Source organism: Ictalurus furcatus, chromosome 2, assembly GCF_023375685.1.
Source record: "Ictalurus furcatus strain D&B chromosome 2, Billie_1.0, whole genome shotgun sequence".
NCBI lineage: Eukaryota > Metazoa > Chordata > Actinopteri > Siluriformes > Ictaluridae > Ictalurus > Ictalurus furcatus.
In genome coordinates, this window is record NC_071256.1 from 7,163,073 (window position 1) to 7,186,901 (window position 23,829).

The window sequence follows — 23,829 nt, forward strand, 5'->3', positions numbered from 1 at the left end:
GAAAAGGTTTGCGATATTCAGTTCTCTCTGGGCTTGGTGGCTTGTCTACATGATATTGTAATAATAAACATTGTCATAAAGCAGCTTTACAGAATTATGAATGTAAATTTAGGTCCTTAAAGAGTAAGTCAGAGGAGACACTGATAAGGAAAAAATCCCAGAGATGACATGAGGAAGAAATCTTGACTGAATCTTGACAGAGGAATGGAGAGTTCAATGGAGAGTGTGATTATAAATCATTACAGTATTAGGGGGGATAAAAAAACAAACAAACATCTCAGTGAGCAGATGAAGCCTGACACCAGGGCTAAATAGTTTAAGTACATGTGAATGTAACGTAGAATGTTTGCCTCACACCTCCAGGGTTGGGGGTTTGAATCCTGCCTCTGCCCTATGTGTGTGGAGTTTGCATGTTCTCCCCGTGCTTCAGGGTTTCCTCTGGGTTCTCCAGTTTCCTCCACCAGTCTAAAGACATGTTGTAGGCTGATTGGCATTTCCAAATTTTCCATAATGTGTGAATGTGTGTGTGATTGTGCCCTGCGATGTTTTTGCATCCCGTCCAGGGTGCCCCCCGCCTTGTGCCCCAAGTTCCCTGGGATAGGCTACAGACTACCCCCGAGACCCTGTGTATGATAAGTGGTATGGAAGATGGATGGATGGACATTTAATGTGTTTCTATTAAAACTTGTATATGTACCTTTGAAGAAAAAGTGTCCAGTGCTAATAGTAATGTTTGCCTTTACTCTTCTACCAACATGTACTCACCATCCAATTAACGCAATTAAATTATCCAACCCACCAACCGTGTATATCCAATCCACCTATATATATATATATATATATATATATATATATATATATATATATATATATATATATACACACACACACAGTGGAGGAAATAAGTATTGGATGCGTCAACATTTTTTTCACTAAATATATTTCCAATGAGGTTATTCACATGAACTTTTCACCAGACATCAGTATTAACTCAAGAAATCTGGAAATAGAAAGAATTCACAACATTAAAGTCTATAAATTAAGTTTTTTGTGTAATAAAGTGGAATAACACAAAATTATTGAACACGCTAACTGAAATGTATTTAATACTTAGTGGAGAAGCCTTTGTTTGTAATGACAGCTTCACGACACTTCCTGTATGAAGAAATTAATGGGCCGCAGTATTCAGGTGTGATTTTGGCCCATTCTTCTAAACATATTGTCTTTATTTTCTATTTTGCTAAAACACTAATCTAATCGATTTTTATTGTATTTTAAGTGGAAATCTTCCTTATTTGTGTACCCTATTTTGTCATTTGATATACCAATGATCATGATGAATAAATTAATATGCAAATCAATCCACAATGTTGTCTAGCGAATTCTAATGACTTTTTTAAAAAACCCTTATTTATTAATTTATTTTTCTCAATATTTATTGTTGATTATCCACAATGGTTGTCTGTCCATCCATCTTCCATAACTTCTATATCCTTCAGGGTCATGGGGAACCTGGGCCTATCCCAGGGAGCATCGGGCACATCTCAAGGCACACTCACATACCCATTCATACACTATGAACACTTTGGACATCAGCCTTCCATGCATGTCTTTGGGCTAGGGGAGGAAACCCCCACAGCACAGGGAGAACATGCAAACTCCACACACATAGTGCGGTGGCGGGAATCCAACCCCCCAACCCTGGAGGTGCAAGGCGAACGTGCTAAACACTAAACCACTGTGTTTGTCCATCCATCCATCTTCTATACCGCTTATCCTCTTCAGGGTCACGGGGGAACCTGGAGCCTATCCCAGGGATTGGGCACAAGGTGGGGTACACCCTGGATGGATGCCAATCCATCGCAGGGCACACTCACATACACACTCACACACCCATTCATACTATGGACACTTTGGACATGCCAATCAGCCTACCATGCATGTCTTTGGACTGGGGAGTAAACCCCCAGTTTACCTGGAGTAAACCCCCCGAAGAGAACATGCAAACTCCACACACACAGGGCCACACTGGGAATCGAACGCCCGACCCTGGAGGTGTGAGGCGAACATGCTAACCACTAAGCCACCATGCCACTAAACCACTGTACAAACCACAAGATTCCTCTGAAAAGAGACCTGACAGCACTGGCTCTTGGAGGTAGGATCAGTTGTGACAACTTACACCGCTCTCCACTAACCATGCTTTCACACCTCTGTCACACATACTCCATCCTTAGCACATTTTATTTGTCCTGTTTACTTTTATTATAGCTTGAATGTTTCTTTTATCTTATTTTTCTCTGTCCACTCAGCTGCAAATGCATTTAACTGTACTGTTTGGGTTTGCTTAGTCTTAAAACCAAATATTATTTTGTCTCTCTGAGAATTAAGATGGTGTTTATAGTGGCAGGAAGACAGCAGTGACAGTTCCGCTGCTATTCCTCGGAGGTATTTGTGTCTGAAGTCAATGGGAAGTGGAGCAGAGTCTATGTGGGAAGTACCCCATTACAGTACAGGATGTGGAGTCAGTCACGAACCCCTCAGTAGCTTCTCACTCCAGCAGCGAGGAAAGTCGCCTCATTTCCAGGTGTGTAATCTTCCCTCTGGTGTCTTTGTCTTAAAATCTTCGTCTTATTGGGGTTACTTCATGCCTTATTTGTTTTCTCTAGGTTTGAAAACGATTATTTGTCTACAGAGTATCAGTAGGACGCGACAGTATTAGTAGTCAAACTAACTGTAGTGATTTCAGTTCGGTTTTCACACGACACTTTAAGGTGGAATAAGAGTTAAAGGTACAATTGTCGATTTTTTTAAATACTTACTTGTACAAATAACCTGGAAGATATGTAGAACATTATATTTTTAATAAAATGGGTTAAAGCGTAGCTTTAGCAAAAGTAAATTAGGTCGCTGAGAAAACCCTTTTGGAAAACAGGCTTCCGGGCCGGAATGATTGTTTGTGTTTGGATGTTAGGCTGAATTCACGCGATGTCTGAATTACCGTAATTACTAGAACACAACCCGGACGTTCAACTCGGAGCTGTTTTTATTTGTTATTTTTATGTTTTTTTTTTTTTTTTTTTTTTTTAAAATGTTTTTATTGTATTTTCAGATTAATCTTGCATTATCAAGACATTAAAAATAGTTAATGTGTAATAATAATTATATGAATTATTGAATTATGAATTATTTCACAGAAATACTTTTACACAGAGATTACTACTTAACTACATTTTACTGCTGAAGCCACTGCCAATTTGAGTGTTTCCACATGACGTTGCAGCGGTCAGGTGGTACAAGTTCCTAGTTTACAAGTTGTAATTACGAGATCTTGAACTCTTTTTTGCATATCTGAATCTTGTAATTACGGTATTTACGACATGGCGTGAACACAGCTTTATAGTAAACCTGTTAATCGTTTTTTATAGACACTCTACGAGCCACTGTAGATCCTGGGGGTGGAGTTTCATGAACATTGGCTGGGAATTGGTTGTCAAATGTTGAGTCTTCCTACGGCTATGTCCACATTAATCTGGATAAATCTGAAAACTGCATTTTAGCTTTAAACTGCAAAAATTGCTTGTCCACACTGAAATGTCTGAAAACGCTTACATCCCTATACTGCGCATGTGTAAAAATGTAAGAAGCTTTGGCCTGTGTCATTTCCGTCAGGTGTTTATTTATTTTCCATCTCTTTGAACTGGTGTGGCAACGTCGAGGAAAAGCACAGAGTTTTTTAAAAAGACAGATGAAGAGGTGGAGTTGTTGTGCTACCATCTTGTTTGTTTTGAGGTGAATGGGTCACATGACTAAAAATACCTCATGGTTTTTGAATATCTCCATTTTTTAAAATATCTCTGCTTGGGAGAGTGTTTTCAAAAAGCTCTGTTTTCACTGGACAAAAACGCCGTTTCAGTGTGGACGAAAGGCCAAAACGTGGAGAAAAATATGCGCTTTCGTATTTATCCGGATTCGTGTGGACATAGCCTAATAGTTAGAGACCTAATCTTGGGAAAAACAGACTAATCTTACTAATATTAATCTCACTAATTAAATCAGGAGTCTCCAAACTGTAAACCAGTTAATAATAAATTTTAAAAAATTGCATGCCTGTGTGTTTTTTTTGTGACCATGCATTTCTTCAGGTCCCCATAATGATAGAAATGTCACTTGTAGCTCGGTTGGTCAGTTCTCCATGAGATAGCTTTAATTTGAGAGATCTAAAAAATAAATAAATAAAATAAAAAATCAAAGGACTTTCTTTTTGTTAGTAAGGTTTGGTTTGTGTGTAGGTATAACATTACTTAGCTACAGTAACACAATCATACATCACATAAAGAGTAATGTGTGTGTGTGTGTGTGTGTGAGGGAGAGAGACAGACAGACAGACAGACAGACAGAGAGAGAGAGAGAGAGAGAGAGAGAGACACAAAGCAACACAGATTTTCTTTGTTTGATGAGCACGTGCTAAATATGACTTTGAAGTTATTAACAGAAAGGTAGGCTAATAACAGGTTTGTTTGAGCATCATGTCCAGGCTTGACCTAAAGCCCTGGAGCAGGGTTAGTACTGTGTGAAATGTGTAGCATGTTACAAAAGACAATTTGTTTCACAATTTCTGAACTTTATTGTTGCCCCTAGGATGGAAATTCCAACCGTGCTCTTATTGCTAGCGGTCCAGAACTGCCTCACCAGTGGAAAGAGGGACAACGAGGCCCTGAAACCTACAGATACACAGGCCAGGTACCAGGTCAGCTATTCAAATAATGGTTTCTCATGTCTGTTTAACAAGTTTCAGCTGTAGTTTGATGAGTTTATTAGAAGTGCACATGTCTAGTCTAATTTATCAGAATAAAAATCCGATAATCAATAATGTGATACATGCAAAGCAGTCAGTGTAGATACATTCAGGATATGTCTTTATTTATAAACAGAATCAGACTGAGAACACCAGGCTTCTGGATATCAACCACAGACAGAACATTTCTACTAGAGGTACATGCTCAGATATGCAGACACTCATGGTTGCATTGTTCTTTCATTTATTCATATGGTTGACCAAACCTCACTTTATTTATTTATTTATTTATTTATTTATTTATTTATTTATTTTTAATTTTATTCAGACCTGACCTCTAGCTCAACTGCCAGCCATGTTAATGATCTAGTGCCTGTGAAGGGTCTCAGCTTCTCCTGTGCTGTAGGATACACTCAGAAAGGGACTGCAGAGTGTCAGGGTAAGACATATACGCACCCTATTCACACATCCGAAACACATAAAGGCATAAAACAATAACAGATCTTATTCGCTTGCTAAACCTTATCAGGTGCACAGAAGTAGACTGTGCATTTAGACTTAATGTTGATGTTGTAAATTGTATTGTGGTAGCCAGTACTGGTAGGTACGTTTAATCTGGATTATTATGTAATCTGATTACAAAAAGTATTCATAAACGGAATAGGATATGTTTGAAAATCCAAATTACTTTGGTATGATTTCTTGGATGATTTACTTTGATTAATATCTGTCACTGCAACTGAGATAACATCACTTGCCTGTACTTTATTTCAGTAGATTCATTAGCTGTTTGTTAATAGCAGATGGAGAAGGTTTTATAGTAGAACATGTTTTCTGTAAACTCTGGTATAGTTCACACGACACCACCCCTAGTGTACAAGCTCATATTAAGTGCAAGTATGAACACCTCTTACTGAACGTATGTTCTTCCTTTTTATCCTCTTTATTTCATGAAAGATATCAATGAGTGTGAGCAGGGTGGCGAAGGACCTTGTGGCTACAACAGCAATTGTACCAACACCCCAGGCTCCTTTGTGTGTAGCTGCTTTCGTGGTTATCTGATGAGTTCCACTGGTTGTCAGGGTGAGGATTTACAAAATGACACATCCTGTTTTCTTTGGAATGGTGTCACTGAAATGCACAAAGACACTGTTTTGGGATTTTTATTTTGCCCTGTTCAGATTATAGAGTTATAAGTAAACTAGTAGCAGAAAGCACAACAGTTCACTAACTTAGTCTGTTTTATAGACTGTCATCCATCACTTCATTTGTGACTTGAGCCATTCCATGATTATGTTTGATAATGGTATGTTTCATTTGATGGATAATGTTACACAGCAGCTGAAGCATTGTAAGCTAATTATTCATGTTCTACTTAGCATATACTTGTTGTTCTCAACCAACCAGGGTGCAGCACGTAGCTCAACTGTTCATGGTATTTGTTCAAGCCTAAAAATAGCTTTAAAATTATTATTATTATATGATATGATTTTTTTTGCGTAAATTGTATATGTTTCAAATAATGCTTAATAAGCGTGGGATGTTTATAGGTACACTGTAGCTAAAGAACCATTTGCGAATTGTCAGTGCTTTGTTTAACAATGTTGTGTATTTGTTGTAGATATAGATGAGTGTGCATTAGCTGCAGTAACTGGTCTACAGGCGTGTGGGCGAAAGGCGGTGTGTAAGAACAGCCTTGGTTCTTTCCAGTGCCACTGTCCTACTGGATTTGTCCTTGGACTTGATGGACACAACTGTGTTGGTGAGTTCCTTGCAAGGTAAAAAAGATTTGACTTGGTGACTTCTATGCATAGAATTAGCTTTTATGTGTTATATAGTTCCATTCAAATATATATTTCTTTCATGCAGATGTTGATGAGTGTACTTTTGAAGAGAGCTGCAGGAGGGAGCTTGGGAATGTCTGCTTAAACACAGAGGGAAGCTATAAATGTGTGTGTCAACCTGGCTTCAGAGAAGACAAGGCAGCCTGCATAGGTGTGTGCATGTATGTGTTCATGTATGTTTATGTAAATGTGGAAAAATCATATGATATTACTTTCTTTCAGTGTGCCCCTTGTATTACACTCTGTACATGCCACTACCACACAACTCAACTCAGGAAGTGATTGATGAATAGCTAAATAATAATTAAAGCTGCAAGTATCATTTTTGAGGGCCAAGCACCCAGACTCAGTGAGCCGCACATTCACAAACACTCTACAATTGTTTCATAAGTAATCACAGGAAAGCAGAATCATAACTATAGGCAAAGGGATTCAAGAATGATTTGTAGTTTCAAGCATTTGACAGTCCATTATGGGAGAACAGTTTGGAATATCAGAGTTCCTCTGATAACTTTTGTTCAGATAGATCTCAAGATAAGCCAAATTTGGGGAAGATTGTGTAGTAGCAAAAATGTCCCTGAGATGTCAGCATTTTTTAGCATGTTATTGTTACTTTTGACCAGTAGGTGGTGCTGGCACGAAATTTGTTGCATGACGTCAGGTCATGGTCCTGAAGGGGCATACCACATTTTTTGTCAATGTGCAAAGTGATTGTTGAGCTACCTTGATTATGTTAGTGATTATGAAGCTATCTTCATTTCCTGTTTGGCATCTTCCCTGTGAGATTCTTTGGCCCATTACTGGCAAACCGATTGGAGTATTCAAAATTCTTTTGATAACTTTTGTGAGGGTTACTCTGAAGATGACGAGTGTCAAATTTGGTGATGATTGGACAAAATGTGTAGGAGGAGTAGCGACAAGACTTTTTAACAAAATCCCAGATGGTTTACAGGAAGTACACTTGAATTTCATATGTTGGTGTGTGTTCACTTCATATGGTGGAAAATCTAATTATGCGTCATAGGATGAGCTCCCCTCGACCCAGGGAATCCAGGGATCCCTGGCTTTTAAGTTTTGGACACACAGTTCAAAGTTATGACCATAAATATACTTCAAATTATGTCCAAATTTGACCCAGTGGTGATGCTAGAGCGTTGGCAGCACTTGGCCCAAATTTGGTCAGAATGTTCCTTAGACCCTCCCCAATCAATGTGCCAAATTTCGCAACTTTTTACCAGACGGTTCTACAGGCTGCCTTAGACACCCTATCCAGAAGAAGAAGAAGCAGAAGAACAATAATAGGAAAAGTTAGAATAACAATTGGGCGCCTACGCACCTTCAGTGCTTGGTCCCCTAATAAAAAATGTATTCTAGTGTTGAAGCTTGTTCATACTCAAGACTTAAAATGCTTTGGATATTAAATATTGTGGCATTTACCATTTTCTGCCTCTGTGTGTTCTGCCTAGTTATAATTTACAATACTTTATGATATGTAATTGCAATAAGATGGTTACATCCCAGAAGACTTTAATAATAATTAAAACTTATTAGAATCCAGATATTCAGCCTCATTTATCAATCTTTTAGTAAAGTTGGGTGTAAACATTTCTGTAAGCCATCATATAGCAAAAATATTATTAAACAGTGAAACAGCACCTGAAAGGCCAAAAGCTGGAGCCGAATTACAGAAAAGGTGAATTAGATGTGAATTAAGTGAGGCAAAAAGAAAATGGTTGGTCATGAAAATGGAGGAAAAAAAAATCTATATCTGTACCCAGGTGATCGTTGACACCAAACACATCACACAAAGAAACTTCTATGTTTAATTGTTTTTCTTTTAACCAACAATATACAAGCTATTTAAACTTAAAAAAAAAAAAAAAAAAAAAGAAGCTTAATCTGTATATAAAAGTCCAGTAACTCCGTGCAATTTGTATAATTTCAAGCCAAGGCTGATTAAGAGCTAAAATGAATTAAAATGTCATAGAATTATTAGAGTTTGCAGGTGAAGTTTTTCTCCTGTGTTTGGGGTCTTACTGTTTTCCTGGTGGCGTGTTTTTTTGCCGTGTAAATTAGATATATTGGGTATACGAGGGTAAATTTAATGTAAATAAGGGATTAATGGGCAGGAGCTTGTTTCCACTGATGCATCATTTCCGCTCAAATCACAGCTTGTTTCGATGGCATTAAACAGCAGTTTTAATGAATCAGGTGCAGATTTGTTCGCATGTTTGTTCTGTTGTTTCAACTTTGAATGATGATCATCATAAATTTCAACACTTTTTCTTTCTAGATGTTGATGAGTGTGTTGAGCTGGAAGGGGTGTGTACTAATCAAGGGGAATGTGAGAACACGTTTGGGAGCTATAAGTGTGTGTGTTCACATGGATACCGTGGAAATGGGACCCACTGCACAGGTAAGATGTATACATCACTCTTTTTTTTCTTTTTACTTGCCCTAATTTTCCTCTCCATCGATCCATCCATCCACCTACCTATCATACAGATTCAATACAGGTTCCATACCTTATACAAATATTTTAAACTATATTTTTTGGATAATATTTTTTATTTTGCCACCACTGTGAATTACAGATGCTAATGATGACATGTCAGTATCTTACGCATGCTGCACTGTCTCTGTAGACGTGAATGAGTGTGTCTCAGGGCTTCATAACTGCAATGTGAACGCTCGCTGTGGAAATGTGATGGGCTCATACTTCTGCCAGTGCCATCAGGGCTACAGTGGAGATGGTCACTCCTGCTCCGGTCAGTCTCTGCTGTGTTTCAGTGTCTGCTAGTCTAGTTACAGTTGATTTGATCATATACAGTATATAATTTCTAGAGACACCACTGAATATATATATATATATATATATATATATATATATATATATATATATATATATATATATTGTTTCTTTTACTCCTGAGATGACCACATGCGGTGTGCAAATTTGCTGTACCTCAATCCAGTGTCCAATGTTATTGTGAGGTTTCTTATTGCTCTGCATGATAACGCTCTGCATTATCAATTGATCGCAGTACCGAGCGCATCTCTTCTGTCTCTGTGCTGCCACTTTTCTTTACTCGTAAGATTGAGACATCTCAGAAGCGCTCCTAAGTTCTCACTCATTTAAGAGTATTCTTAAGCTTAAGGAAATTTTGTACGTTGCTTTTATTCTAAGGCCTAAGTGTAGTACTACATTTCCAAACTAGTACTAACTAGGACAAAATTTTTTGGCACTTAAAACCCAAATTTTTCATGGCTTTATACATACTGTCACAGATAGCAGTGTCAAGGAATGATAATAAGAGAACATGCACTTGATCAGATGCACGTAGCAAATATAAATAGAAGCTAAAGCAGAAATGCATGTTAAAAGTTTCCAAACAAACCCAAATTACATTAAGACTCAAAGGTCCGAATCATTTACCAAAATCATTCCATGATTCCATATATTATTTCACTTTAATTTTTTCTTTTGTATTGTTCAAAAATATCCAAACGATGTTGAAATACAGACAGGTGGCAAGTTAATGATAAAACTGCTGGCTCTGTAATGTTGGAGGAGAATTTATATAGTTTGGGTCCCCTTGACTTTTATTAGGAAGTGTCCCCTAAAATCATGTCATCCCCTTTATCCTATAACGAAACATTTCTATCCTGTTGGAAGTGGTATCTTCTAGGATGACTCCACCCCCATCCACAGGGAAGGAGGACTCGCTGAATGGCCATATGCTATGGCCTTCACATTCACCAGAACGCAACCCAATTGAAGAAACTATGAGATATTTTGGACCAACGTTTTATGCAGCACTCTCTACCATCATCTTAAAAACAGCTAAGGGAATAACTTTTGGAAGAATGGTGCTTTTTCCTATGGTACAGTTCCAGAAACTTGTAGAATCTCTGCCAAGGGGTATTGAAGCTGTTCTAGTGGCTTTTTGGTTGCCATATTTTATTGTTTTTAACAATACTGGTAATAAATATTACAGTCTCAGGCACAGTATGAGAACAAATTTGCAGAACATTTTAAGAAGAAGAAGAAAAAAGTCCACAATCACTATATCTTAGTTGTATAAACAGTCCAATGTCCAAAACCATGTAAAACAGTAATCAAGACCGATGGAATATCCAAAAGACGAAGTCGAAATTAAGATAAAGATAAATGGCTCAACACAAGGTAATGGCAAGGCTTCGCAATTCGTGATGGTCCATGAGCAGTTTATATCTTGTAGGGAACAACCAGGAAATGACCCGGAAGTGTGTGTGATCATTAGAGGTCGCACTTTAACTCTGCTGGCATGGAGGGGAACTATCCAAAGTCTCTCTTACACTTACACAATTATCTTGCAATTAATATACAGTGCATCCAGAAAGTATTCACAGCGCGTCACTTTTCCCACATTTTGTTATGTTACAGCCTTATTCCAAAATGGACTAAATTCATTATTTTCCTCAAAATTCTACACACAATACCCCATAATGACAACATGAAAGAAGTTTGTTTGAAATCTTTGCAAATTTATTAAAAATAAAAAACAAAAAAAGCACATGTAAATAAGTATTCACAGCCTCTGCTCAATACTTTGTTGAAGCACCTTTGGCACCAGTTACAGCCTCAAGTCTTTTTGAGAATGATGCTACAAGCTTGGCACACCTATTTTTGGGCAGTTTCTCCCATTCTTCTTTGCAGGACCTCTCAAGCTCCATCAGGTTGGATGGGGAGCATCGGTGCACAGCCATTTTCAGATCTCTCCAGAGATGTTCAATCGGGTTCAAGTCTGGGCTCTGGCTGGGCCACTCAAGGACATTCACAGAGTTTTCCTGTAGCCACTCCTTTGTTTTCTTGGCTGTGTGCTTAGGGTCGTTGTCCTGTTGGAAGATGAACCTTTGCCCCAGTCTGAGGTCCAGAGCGCTCTGGAGCAGGTTTTCATCAAGGATGTCTCTGTACATTGCTGCATTCATCTTTCCCTCAATCCTGACTAGTTTCCCAGTTGCTGCTGCTGAAAAACATCCCCACAGCATGATGCTGCCACCACCATGCTTCACTGTAGGGATGGTATTGGCCAGGTGATGAGTGGTGCCTGGTTTCCTCCAGACATGACGCTTGCCATTCAGGCCAGAGAGTTCAATCTTTGTCTTGGTCTTGGTCTGAGAGTCCTTCAGGTGCCTTTTGGCAAACTCCAGGCGGGCTGTCATGTGCCTTTTACTGAGGAGTGGCTTCCGTCTGGCCACTCTACCATACAGTTCTGATTGGTGGAGTGCTGCAGAGATGGTTGTGATTCTGGAAGTTACTCCTCTCTCCACAGAGACACGCTGGAGCTCTGTCAGAGTGACCATCAGGTTTTTGATCACCTCCCTGACTAAGGCCCTTCTCCCCAGATCACTCAGTTTGGCCGGGCGGCCAGCTCTAGGAAGAGTCCTGCTGGTTCCAAACGTCTTCCATTTACGGATGATGGAGGCCACTGTGCTCATTGGGACCTTCAGTGCTGCAGAAATGTTTCTGTACCCTTCCCCAGATCTGTGCCTCGATACAATCCTGTCTCGGAGGTCTACAGACAATTCCTTGGACTTCATGGCTTGGTTTGTGCTCTGACATGCATTGTTAACTGTGGGACCTTATATAGACAGGTGTGTGCCTTTCCAAATCATGTCCAATCAACTGAATTTACCACAGGTGGACTCCAATCAAGTTGCAGAAACATCTCAAGGCTGATCAGAGGAAACAGGATGCACCTGAGCTCAATTTTGAGTGTCATGGCAAAGGCTGTGAATACTTATGTACATGTGCTTTTTTGGTTTTTTATTTTTAATAAATTTGCAAAGATTTCAAACAAACTTCTTTCACGTTGTCATTATGGGGTATTGTTTGTAGAATTTTGAGATGAAATAATGAATTTAATCCATTTTGGAATAAGGCTGTAACATAACAAAATGTGGGAAAAGTGAAGCGCTGTGAATACTTTCCAGATGCACTGTAGTCCTCATAGTGTCTTAAATCCTACTGCTTTAAAAACAAACAAACAAAAAAATAAATGATGAAATCCGAAAACTAATGTTTCTTCCATTGTTGTTGGTGTTTGTTGCCACGGTGACAGATATAGACGAGTGCGCTATAAGAAAAGGCCTTTGTGAGCATAACTGTGCCAACTTACCAGGAGGGTACAGCTGCCTATGCAATGCAGGATACACACTGGCAGATGATCTACACAATTGTACAGGTACATATTCAAATATTTACACACGCTGCATAAATAGGAAGAAATAGTCTGGCCTGTCCGATATCTATAGACTCCGCCTCTTTGTTTATTACAAATCCTTCATGGTTAATTATTTATGGTGGCTAGAAATCTGTCATAGACTGAAAAGAAAAAGTGTACATCTTGAAATCACCTGTCAAGTCTGTTTTATTCTATTAGTCTTTATTTGACCCCCCCCCCCCTTTCTGCCGTTCTCTCTTTCTGCAGACGTAGATGAGTGTGGGCGTGGCAATGCGACATGCGAGCAACTTTGCACCAACACACCAGGCTCCTTCCTCTGCTCCTGTCATGCAGGATATCAGTTGCACATCGATAGACAAAGCTGTGTTGGTTGGTACACACTGAAAATGTATTTCCACTTTGTGTCGTTTGGTTAAATGTACAAATCAAAGAAAGATCTGAGCTCTGAGTTTAGAGAGTAGGAACCAACTGAATGTACATGTTTGTCTACTCTTATCATGAAATTAATGAAGCAACAAATATTTGATGCAAGTTAAGTTTTGCACTTAATTGTGTTGGTGAGATATATATATATATATATATATATATATATATATATATATATATATATATATATATATATATAAAATATAAAGGTTTTGTCGTTGTGCTTGAGTACGTTTGGGTTTTAGGGACCAGGGCACAGAATGTTGCATTCACAGGGATTGTGTTTACTATGAAGTTGTTTACGTCTGCCTCTGTGTGATTCAGACATCGATGAATGCAAACTGCAGAACGGGGGCTGTTCTCACATCTGTACAAACACACCAGGAGGACATGTATGCCACTGCCCTCCTCCACTTCTGCTGGACCACCTCAACTCCACCTGCGTCAGTATGTTACCTCTGTAACAAAAATGTTGATATGATATTAGGCACAAATGAACAGTCATAGCATTAACACACACTCGTGATTATGGGAAGTGATCTGTTCGCAAAATGGTTTGTTCACTAATTGAAAGTATAATTCATTCATGTTTGAAGAGCTCTCTGTTACAATTTTTAAGTCTTTGTGGCGTAGCTGTGTTGATTTCTGACCACAAAAATAGAAGCTTAAAGGGCCTTGATTGACAGTTAGGGAAAATAAATATTCAGACACTTTTGTTTTTGTTATTTAATATACTTCTACACTTCAAATTTACATTTGACAATGTACTTATAAATATTAGCAAACAGGTATTCAAAGACAAACAAACAAAATGAAATAATTTCTAATAAATTCAATAATTGTACTGATGGGGATGTTTAAGGACTTTGCTATGGCTCTGTAGCTTTTTCAAGTCAAGTGTTGTCTATAACGTTTTCCTGGAGAACTTTAGGAAGCTTCTTCACCTTCACCGTGATTGCTACTTGTTGCGTGAAATCTTCCCAACCAAAAGCAACATTGTTTATAATGGCACCAGGTGCAATTTGCCTAAAAAATAAAAATCAATAAATTTGGCAAAAGATTTTCAAGCCCACGTTTTATATTTAACGAGTGACGAAAACATTTTGCTGACATATTTAAAGGCTCTACATATTTAAAGACTCTGCATTGCCGAAGCCCTGCCTCACACTTTCTGGAGTCAGGTACGGTTCAGTAGGCCATACTGTAAGCTCGTGTGCAGTGCTGTCTATCATTCTGAGGTAACATCTGCCACACAACCACATACAATGCCCAAATGAACAAGAGGCAGTCAATGAAACTCAGTTGTTGGTTTTATTTATTTATTTATTTAGCATTGCAGATTTTCCAGATGTACTCGCTGCAATAGATTCATATTCTCTTAATCGCAGCGGAAAAAATGCCCTTCAATACAGAACGCACATAGGAAACATTCAGGATGCCTTATGAGCACTTGTGTTGCTTTACATACATTTGGTTTGTTTGCAGCAGTAATAAGTCAATCAATGCATTTAAATTCCATGTTTGTTCCATTAGAGTCCTATTTGCGATGCTTATGTTATTAAATTGAAAAACAAATAATTGCATGTCAGACTGTGTATTTTAAATACTGATCAATCCATCACTCGATTAATTGTTTGACGACTCAACTACAAGATTACTTGAAAAGACCAGGAAGTAGTTCTTCGAAAAAGCCGCTAAATTGGCCCAAATGTCTGCAACTGTTCCTGAGTGTTAATTCAGAAACACAGATTTCTATTGTGTATAGTAATATTAACATTTAAAAGATTGAGAATAAAGTGTATGTGTCTCTGTGTGTATGTTTGTATTCTCTTTCTGGTAGACATCACTTCATGCGCCTTGCGGAATGGCGGCTGTGATCAGTCATGTTCTCTGGGAGCCGAGGGACGTGTTAAGTGTAGCTGCAGAGAGGGTTGGGAGCTGGCCACTGACCAAAGGACGTGTCTCGGTAACAACAAATGACACACCACACACACACACACACACACACACACGCACGCACACACACTGGCTTTAACATACTGTACAGCCTCACTGAATCTCTTTTTCATTCTCTCTTTCTCTCCCTCTGTAGACATTGATGAGTGTGTGATGTTTAATGGGGGTTGTGAACAAGTGTGTGTGAATCAGGCAGGCAGTTTTAACTGTACCTGCAAGCCTGGGTTCGAACTTCGCACAGATGATCCTACCAAATGCCAACGTGAGTCTTCCCTAACCAATGCTAATGTATAGACCTTCAGCTATTCTCAGCCTTAAGTTCTTATTCGTCCTTTCTTTTTCTCTCTCTCTGTTGACTTTTCTCAGCGGTGTGTGAACCTACATGCCAGAATTACGGCGTGTGTGTTGCACCTAATACTTGTGACTGCCCTCCTGGCTACCCAGGCCCTGGTTGCTCAGGTACCGTGAGTGTGAGAGAGGTTGTGTGTTATTCAAAATGACTCCCATTGGTGTATTTTAAATATCTTCAGTGTATGTATGTGTGTGTGTGTGTGTGTGTGTGTGTGTGTGTGTGTGTGTGTTAAACAGCTATTTGCTCACCACCCTGTGCTCATGGCGGTACCTGTATGCGCTGGAACACATGTCTGTGTCGTCCTGGCTGGACTGGAGAGGGTTGTCATACAGGTAGTTTACTAACACCCCCCCCCCCACATATAGAAATTTTCAAAGAGCAGAAATGACCTGGTCGTCTAAGTCTCAGGTGTCAATCAAGTAATGAGTGTAATATTGTACGTACAGTAAATAAATTTATTCTGTAAAATATTGTCCAACCAAATAAGTAATCACCCAGTTAACCCTTTAATTTTTGCTCTTTTTACATTCACATTGACAGAGGATTGGAAAAATAATGCATCATTCATTTTCAGTAAGCACTTTATCAAGGTCAGGGTCACACAGGATCCATTTACATTTACTCAATTGGCATATGTTGTTGTCCAAGTCGATTAACTTAGAGTTGAGCTGAGCAGATGAAGTATAAGCGCCTTGATCAAAGGCCCAACACTAACAGTTTGGCAGTGCAGGGATTTGAACTCACAACCTTTGCATCAGTAGCCCAAAGCCTTACCAATGACCGAAAACTGCCACCCCCAATTCTGAAGCTTATCTCGGGAAGGCTGGGTGCATTTTTATGTGCTGGCTGCAGATTTAGGTGTCACAGTTATATCCTGGCACACATGGGCTATGCCAGTGATACAAACCCTGTGCACTTATAGGGGTTAAAGCTATATTGTGTAGGAGTTTCCGGGTAAAAACATGATTATTGAGTCAGGGGAGGAAAAACGCTACGACCTGCTGAGAGTCAGCGGGAAATTCAGTCGTACACCTGTTCAGATACTGTATAACAAACATTCTAACACTCCAACTGGAGGCACAAAAGAAGTCCAACTGCATGGTGACTGGCAGGATTCACAGCCAATCAGGAGAGAGAAAGAGTGAAAGAATCGGAGTGAAATTATACTATATTTCCCAAATTACCGAAGTAAATAGTTTGTCACAACACTATTTAGCCAAACTCTTTAGTGTGCATTGTGTGCTTTGTGACTCTAAATGTGCGCACTCTGGAGAACACCACCACGGAGGGCCGACCAAATCTTATATCCAACATAAAGCTAATGCGTACCTTCCGCAAGTAATGCGTGTTTAAAAAGGCTTCGGTGTAAATTGGCCTATGATTATAGTGATAGACACATTAAGTGATGACAAGAGAGGAAGGAGACTGAGGACACACTGTTATTAGCAAAGATACTGTAAGCCTGTAGGATTTCTTCTTTCCTGCTGCAATAGAGAAGCTGTGGTATGAATGAATACAAGCTTTGTCATCATTATGAAATAAAAAATAAATATGACAAACTGATTCACGACCATATTGAGGTTGGAGAATAAGATTATTATATGTTCAGAATATATGTGTTACATCTGGCCCGGTTTGACACCACTAGACCTAAACTCAACTAGAAACTTTCTGCTCTGACTCTTCACAGATTTATTTATTTTTTAATCTGTGTGAATTTTTTTGTTCATTTGTTTTCTAAAGCTGTGTGTGAGCTGCCGTGTGGGAACGGTGGTCATTGTGTAGCTCCTAACGTCTGCCAGTGTCCTTCTGATTATACCGGCCTGCAGTGTCTCACTCGTGAGTATATGAGTTTGTTTTATGGCCCCACTCATTCCCAGTGTGCTGTTCTGAAGACAGCACAACAGTGTGGTATTTATGTCTCACTGATTCCTGCATTTCCTGGTTATGGACAGGCTCTCTCTTAATGCCAAGAGAGAATAGTTGAAATACTTCTGTAGAGTCCAATTATGATTCAACATGGATGAAATTTCTTCAGCGTAGGTCAAATTAGAGGTTGAACGATTGATTAGTTTTAACGATTAATCGGCAAAAAATAAAACTATCTGTTATCGGCAAAATTACACACGGGTAGTTTTTCTCGGTTGCGATCGTCGTTGGAAGAAGGGTACACTGTAATTATACAGTACGAGAGCGGCCTCTAGAGGCGAAATAAAAACTGACAAATTTATTTGAAGTGTTTTTTTTTTTAATTCATTTTGGATGTCTATAAAAATACATTTTTATTTATTATTTGGAGTGTTGCTTTTTGGTTCAGTTTGGATGTATATCTTTTATTTACTTTAATATGTATTAATAGTTAATGTATATTAATATTCATATATTTATTTTATTGTAAAAAGTACAGTATATAACTATCGGTTGACCTCTATTACAAATAAAATGTCCAAAAATGTATTAGAATACTGAAATACACAGTTAAAGTAAATCACAGTTTCAAGGAAACATCTGCTAAAGCTATTAACCATTAATTTACAGAAATGAAGATAAGAGTATTAATGACGGTATGCAGTGACAAATGAGAAGTAAGCCTGCACTTTCAAGATCCAGTTTTAAGTATATAACGTTAGTGTTGGTTGAAATTCAAACTTCTACAGAGTGTAAAACTTAAAATCTCATTATATTACCAAATCTAACAACAGCAATGCATAGTCCTATGGTCAGATTATTGGGACCTGATTTGGTTTTGGCCAGTTCCCTCCCACCACCCTGCTCTCCTCTATCATACATCAGCTACCAATCACGAAGGGTGAAGCTCAACTTACTTCCTCCAAGACCTAGGGTTAGGGTTAGCTAGCCAACTGCGTCTTTTCAAACTCGGAGGAAAGCACTATCCAACCACTTCTGCATACATGAGGTCACAGATGCCCACGATTGGCTTAGTGTTGCTGTGGTTGACGTGGGAAAACTCAGTGAAGGAATAAACGCCGCCAAAGACAATTTCATTATCATTGTTATAATTTCACTGTCTTAGTTTATTAACTTACTAAGTAAAATGCAAATGAAACAACAGGTGCTGAACATTATTGGTTTACTATGTCTATTACACTAAATCTGAATGTGTGTTTAGCTCTCTGTACTCCTCCTTGTCTGAATGGTGGGACGTGTGTGGATGTCAACACCTGTAGCTGTGCAGGAGCCTGGCAGGGAGCTCGCTGTCAGATAGGTACGCACACACACACCTATATCACCTACTACATGTACCTACTTGCATGTGTGTGTATACATATATATATATAAAATAAATATTTTCTCAGAACCAGTGCTATGTGTGAAGCCCTGTAACAACGGTGGAGAGTGTGTGGGACTCGACAGGTGTCGATGCTCCACTGGCTTCACAGGAGATTTCTGTGAAACAGGTATCACATGCTTATACTTATTTTCAGCCCCTAAATGATCTTCATCTTGACTTACAGGTGCATTTAAAAAAAAAATTAGAATATCATGGAAAAGTTCATTTTTTTTTCCATAATTTAATTCAAAAAGTGGAACTTTTATGGAAGCAACCTGGGCTTCCATAACACCTCATAACACCTCAGCAGTGCCACAGGCTGATGCCTCCATGCCACGCTTCCATAATTCATGCAGAAGGAGCCCCGACCAAGTACTGAGTGCATAAATTAACATACTTTTCAGAAGGTCGACATTTCTGTATTATAAATTCTTTATTCTAATATTTTGAGATATTGGATTTATGATCTCCGTGAGCTGTAAGCCGTAATCATCAATATTAAAACAAAAAAAAGCCTTGAAATATTTCACTTTATGTGTAATGAATCTAGAATATATGAAAGTTCTACTTTTTGAATTAAATTACAAAAAAAAAATGCAACTTTTCCACGATATTTAATTTTTTTTTTTTAGGTTTACCTGTATGTGTCTGTGACCCTTTATTGAGTTCACATATGCTGAAATATGAGTCACCAGGTTTTAGTAAGATTTTTAATGTGCTTGGAAACCTTGTCTTCATGTCTGACCGTGTCTCATTGTAAATGTGTGTGGGTGTGTGTGGATGTCTTTAGCTGTGACTATGCCCTGTGTGCCGCCCTGCCAGCATGGTGGCACCTGCAGCCCTCATAATACTTGCAGCTGTCCAGCAGGAACCAGCGGCCTGCGGTGTGAGAAGTTGTAAGTACTGCTGGCTCTAGTGTTCGGTTGAATATGTAATCATTGCCAACTGTGAACTGCCATTTTCAGGTCCCTCCACAGATGTTCTATGGAGTTCAAGGACATTCAGAGTCTTTGGCTGTCTGCAGTGGGTCGTTATCGTGCTCAGAGGCGAACCTTCGTCACAAGCTTAAGATGTGTGCAGTGGAGGAGTATTTTTTTTCTTTGGATTTGAATGCATTTACCCTTCTCTTGATTCTGACCAGTTGTTGCTACCACCGTGCTTCACTGTAGGATTAATAATAGCTAGTTGATGAGAAGTACCTGGTTTTCACCGGGAATAGAGCCTGGAGATCAACCCAGAAAGTTCCACAATGCCAGAGAATTTTTCCTAAAGTGTTTAAGTTTTAGTAAGACATTTTACACTTCTGTCTAGCCACTCTACCATGCCTGGTTGATGGAGTATTTCTGAGATGGTTGTCCTTCCGGCAGGTTCCCCAATCTCTGCAGAGGACTTCTGAAGCTCTCTGTTAGAGTGTTCTTTGTTCACTGAGTTTGTCTGGACAGTCAGCTCTAGGAAAAGTCTTAGTAGTTCCAAACTTCTTCCATTTCACAATTCAAGTCTACTGTGCTCCTGAGATTTGATCATAGAGGTGTACAGAGAGTTCCATGGACTTCATGGCTTGGTTTTTGATCTCACATGCTATTAGGCCATTACAGACTTTAAGCATAAAATCATTCATGCAGCTGTCTTGTCTGATTTTAAGTGAGCGTATGAGCCTGCTTGTGTGTAATAGTTTGCACCACATTATGCCATCGAAAGATACCTCATGACAAAATGTGTTGCTCAACCTTAATTATTTCATTTTATTATGAAGCTATTGATAGACATTAGATTCCAGCCCTCCCGTCTAATATCACGACCAGCTGTCACTGTGATTAAGTATCTCTCTTTTTCTTTTTTTTAAGGACTTGTCCAGTGGTGACTACAGTAGTCAGCATGGCTCGAGCAGTGCGGAAAGGTTTTAAAGAAAGTTATGTAGATCGCTGTGGTCCTTTGGGGGTCCTGCTCTGCACCAAGTATAGGTAAAACACATGTATCTATCTCACTAACATATACACGTAAAAATATACAAGCAAAAATGCACACACCTTCAAGGGCTGTGTTTCTTTTTTTACAGGATAAACCAAGCACGCGTGTATTTACAGGCATACAAAGTGGGATACAAGATCCAGTGTCCGAGTAAAACAGGAATATGACCCACACAATCCAAACTACACATAGCACCACCGACTTACACACAAATACACATATTTGATGTACTGTATTACATTCCAACACTTTTAATACGTCTTTAAACATCTCTTCAGCACATGGTTGGGCTAAGGATTACTTTTTGGATGAAGTTTCAAACAGTAAGTGTATGTGTGTGTATGAAGATATTAGATGTAGACAATCTAAGTCATAAGGAGTTTGATAAGTTGGGCAGCTTTTGGTCTTTACAACTACTGTCCTTCTTGCATTACATTAAATAAGTTATAAGCCAGGGATCAACAATTCGACTGGAAATAAGGGCCAAATTTTCACAGAATAAATACTTTTTGGTGTAAAATGGATACCAACATTCATTGGTAACATTCATTACTATACATTCTCACACCTCACAGTGATTTATTTTTTTCTTTCTGGAAACTCAGATTAATGTCTATTTCACCCCTTCTACCTGCCAGGGCTGGTTTCTAACCTGGATATCACCTCGTACATGTCACAAATTGACAGTAATATAGTATGTGCTACAAATACCTTCATGCCACATCACTTCTTTTCATTGTCTCTACTTGCCTATGTATGCATGCCGGACTACATGTAGATTTTGGAGCTAATCTGTGTAGCTTGTAACTATGGACTCAGCTTTTCTCAGCATATTGAAATCAGAAACTGCTTGCCTGCTACACATGGCTCATGAGCTTTTGGCTACCTGGAATCCTGCCTGCTCAAAGTGGCTGCTGTAGCCACGCTAGTGGACTGGACTGGACGCTCAGAACTGGAACATGGGTTTTCCGCCATTCTCTCTGGCCTTGAAAATAACCCAGCAAATCGATTCACTGCTCACCTCCTGCCCTCAGCTCACAGACCCACAGATAACAATTCCAGCTCAGTCAACTGTATTAAGCTCAAAATGACATTGACTTGTGCTCATCTGGCTATTGTTTGAATTTTATGGAGTACGAGGACAGCCACAAGCTGTGTGCCAACTGCTCAAAGACTCCCTGTGCCGAATGCAAACCCCAATGCCAGCATGGTCTCGGGCCGTGGTCCTCAGTTTCTCCGGATCCAACCTAATCAGGCCACTAGCTGCAAATGTTTGGGTCCGGTGGCAGGCATGAGCCCAAAAGCCCAAGAAATGTTTCAAGGTTCTCTCTTATTATGTGGATGGCTCGAAATCAGACACAGCTTGGTAATTTTAGGGCTAAAGCCACATATTATGGCTCACAGCCTTCAGCAAAGCTCTCCTGATAGCTCAGGGTCTGAGCCCCCTATAACTACATCCAAGAGACTCTTCCATAAGGGAGATGAACCAGCTGAGCTGCATCGCTCAACTTCTGAAGAGTCGATCGATGCCATGTTTTTGACAGCCTGAGAGAACGGAAAAACTCTCCGCCAATCTGTTTGAAAACATAGTGCCAAGTTTGGCTGGCACATTCCACACTGCCAGAAGCATGCAAAACAAAATAATGAAGTCTATCCTGCATACCTGGGTTGTTCTTTGGGTCTGCTGCCAAAGAAGCCTTAGATAGGAGAATTAAGGATTTGGATTGATATCAAAAGTCAATAAAACAAAGTAGATCGGCCACACAGCACCAATAGGGTGCCAATGGCTGAATCAGTGCTTTGATGCCCTCTGAAATTTTATAGGCCTTGCGAAAGGTTCTGGGAGTCCAGAACCTCTGAGTGTTTTGAGTACCTCTGAGAGGAGAACCATGGTTCACCTCTGAAAACATCACCCACTGAATAGTACAAGGGTTTCCTTTTGGACAGCGGTACGATCAAAAAGTAGACCCCACCCTATCCTGGAGTGGTGCCGCAGATCTGATAACAATTTGGCCAGGCACAGGTGGACCTCTTTGCCAACACCGAGTCAATTTATTGTCTCTTTTGTGCAGATGAACAGGCCTCTGGGACATTGCGCCTTGTTTCTGTAATAATATCTGTATACCATGTTGATATTTCTGTAAAGCTGCTTTGAGACAATGTCTATTGTAAAAAGCGCTATACAAAAAATAAAAAATTGAATGAGTTTCCACCTCTTTTGCTGATTCTGCTTATGCTACAAAGATTTCAGAAATCGAACCAGAGGTGTTAGACACCACCCATGGAAGTTAGTAGGGGTAACACCCGGTTATCCAGTGTTCATAGTATGCTTTTTTTATGCAAGTCTTTCTTAAAAAAATCCAGATAAAAAAAATTCTGAAATATATGAAAAATAATGAAAAGCTTTATTACTTTAACTCCTTTGCTCTTTTACTCATTCTGTCTGTTATTAGAAAAAGTTATTTTATTGGAATGTGGTGTTTTATATGTTTTGTTGGTTTTGGTTAAAATGGTTTTAAAATTTGTCATTTTTACTCTACAAAGATTCTTGAATAAATAAAAACAAATCCATTCCAAAATTCTGCATCTGATTTATGCTGGTTTTAATGATGCAAAGGTTGAAAGGAGCAACATTTCTTTTTTTTAAAAAAAGAAAAAAAGAAGTGAAAATCTAATGTAAACTTCTCCCAATCCAAAAGAGAAACATTTTAAGGTCTTACTTTCTATCAGCTCAGAAAAAAAGAAGAAAAGAAAACACCTCGGCAGAATCAAAGAAGATCCATCCAGGATTCAATTCTCATTCTCTGTTTCAAAAGAAACTACTTTTATAAGAACTTTTGACCATATTAGTTTGTATTTTGATGACGGTAACTTTTATGAATCTATTCAGGTTCATCTTAAATTGACAGTCCATATTCAAGGGTTCAGACAGTCGGAAATGTAAAATGAAGACAATCCAGGCAAAA

General features: G+C 39.0%; 1 protein-coding gene across 1 annotated transcript; it reads left to right on the forward strand.

Moving 5' to 3' along the window:
* The first annotated feature begins 2,506 nt into the window (after nt 1-2,506).
* si:ch211-221n20.8 (fibrillin-3) lies at nt 2,507-23,530 on the forward strand. Its single transcript, XM_053646030.1, has 22 exons — nt 2,507-2,587; nt 4,642-4,750; nt 4,935-4,995; nt 5,127-5,237; nt 5,756-5,881; nt 6,420-6,560; nt 6,668-6,793; nt 8,936-9,058; nt 9,288-9,410; nt 12,747-12,869; nt 13,116-13,238; nt 13,620-13,742; nt 15,136-15,261; nt 15,388-15,513; nt 15,618-15,710; nt 15,840-15,935; nt 17,347-17,442; nt 18,734-18,829; nt 18,921-19,022; nt 19,686-19,791; nt 20,740-20,856; nt 20,952-23,530. The coding sequence occupies exons 2-22, from the start codon at nt 4,643-4,645 to the stop codon at nt 21,028-21,030; spliced, it is 2,325 nt and encodes a 774-aa protein (XP_053502005.1). The 5' UTR covers nt 2,507-2,587; nt 4,642; the 3' UTR covers nt 21,031-23,530.
* Nucleotides 23,531-23,829: the final 299 nt, after the last annotated feature.

What these genes read in the sequence shown, in the direction of transcription:
- si:ch211-221n20.8 (XM_053646030.1), top strand. Translation starts at nt 4,643, where the DNA reads ATGGAAATTCCAACCGTGCTCTTATTGCTAGCGGTCCAGAACTGCCTC. An exon ending in AGGGACTGCAGAGTGTCAGG is followed by an intron (nt 5,238 to 5,755) that starts GTAAGACATATA and finishes ATTTCATGAAAG; the next exon opens with ATATCAATGAGTGTGAGCAG. An exon ending in TGATGGACACAACTGTGTTG is followed by an intron (nt 6,561 to 6,667) that starts GTGAGTTCCTTG and finishes TCTTTCATGCAG; the next exon opens with ATGTTGATGAGTGTACTTTT.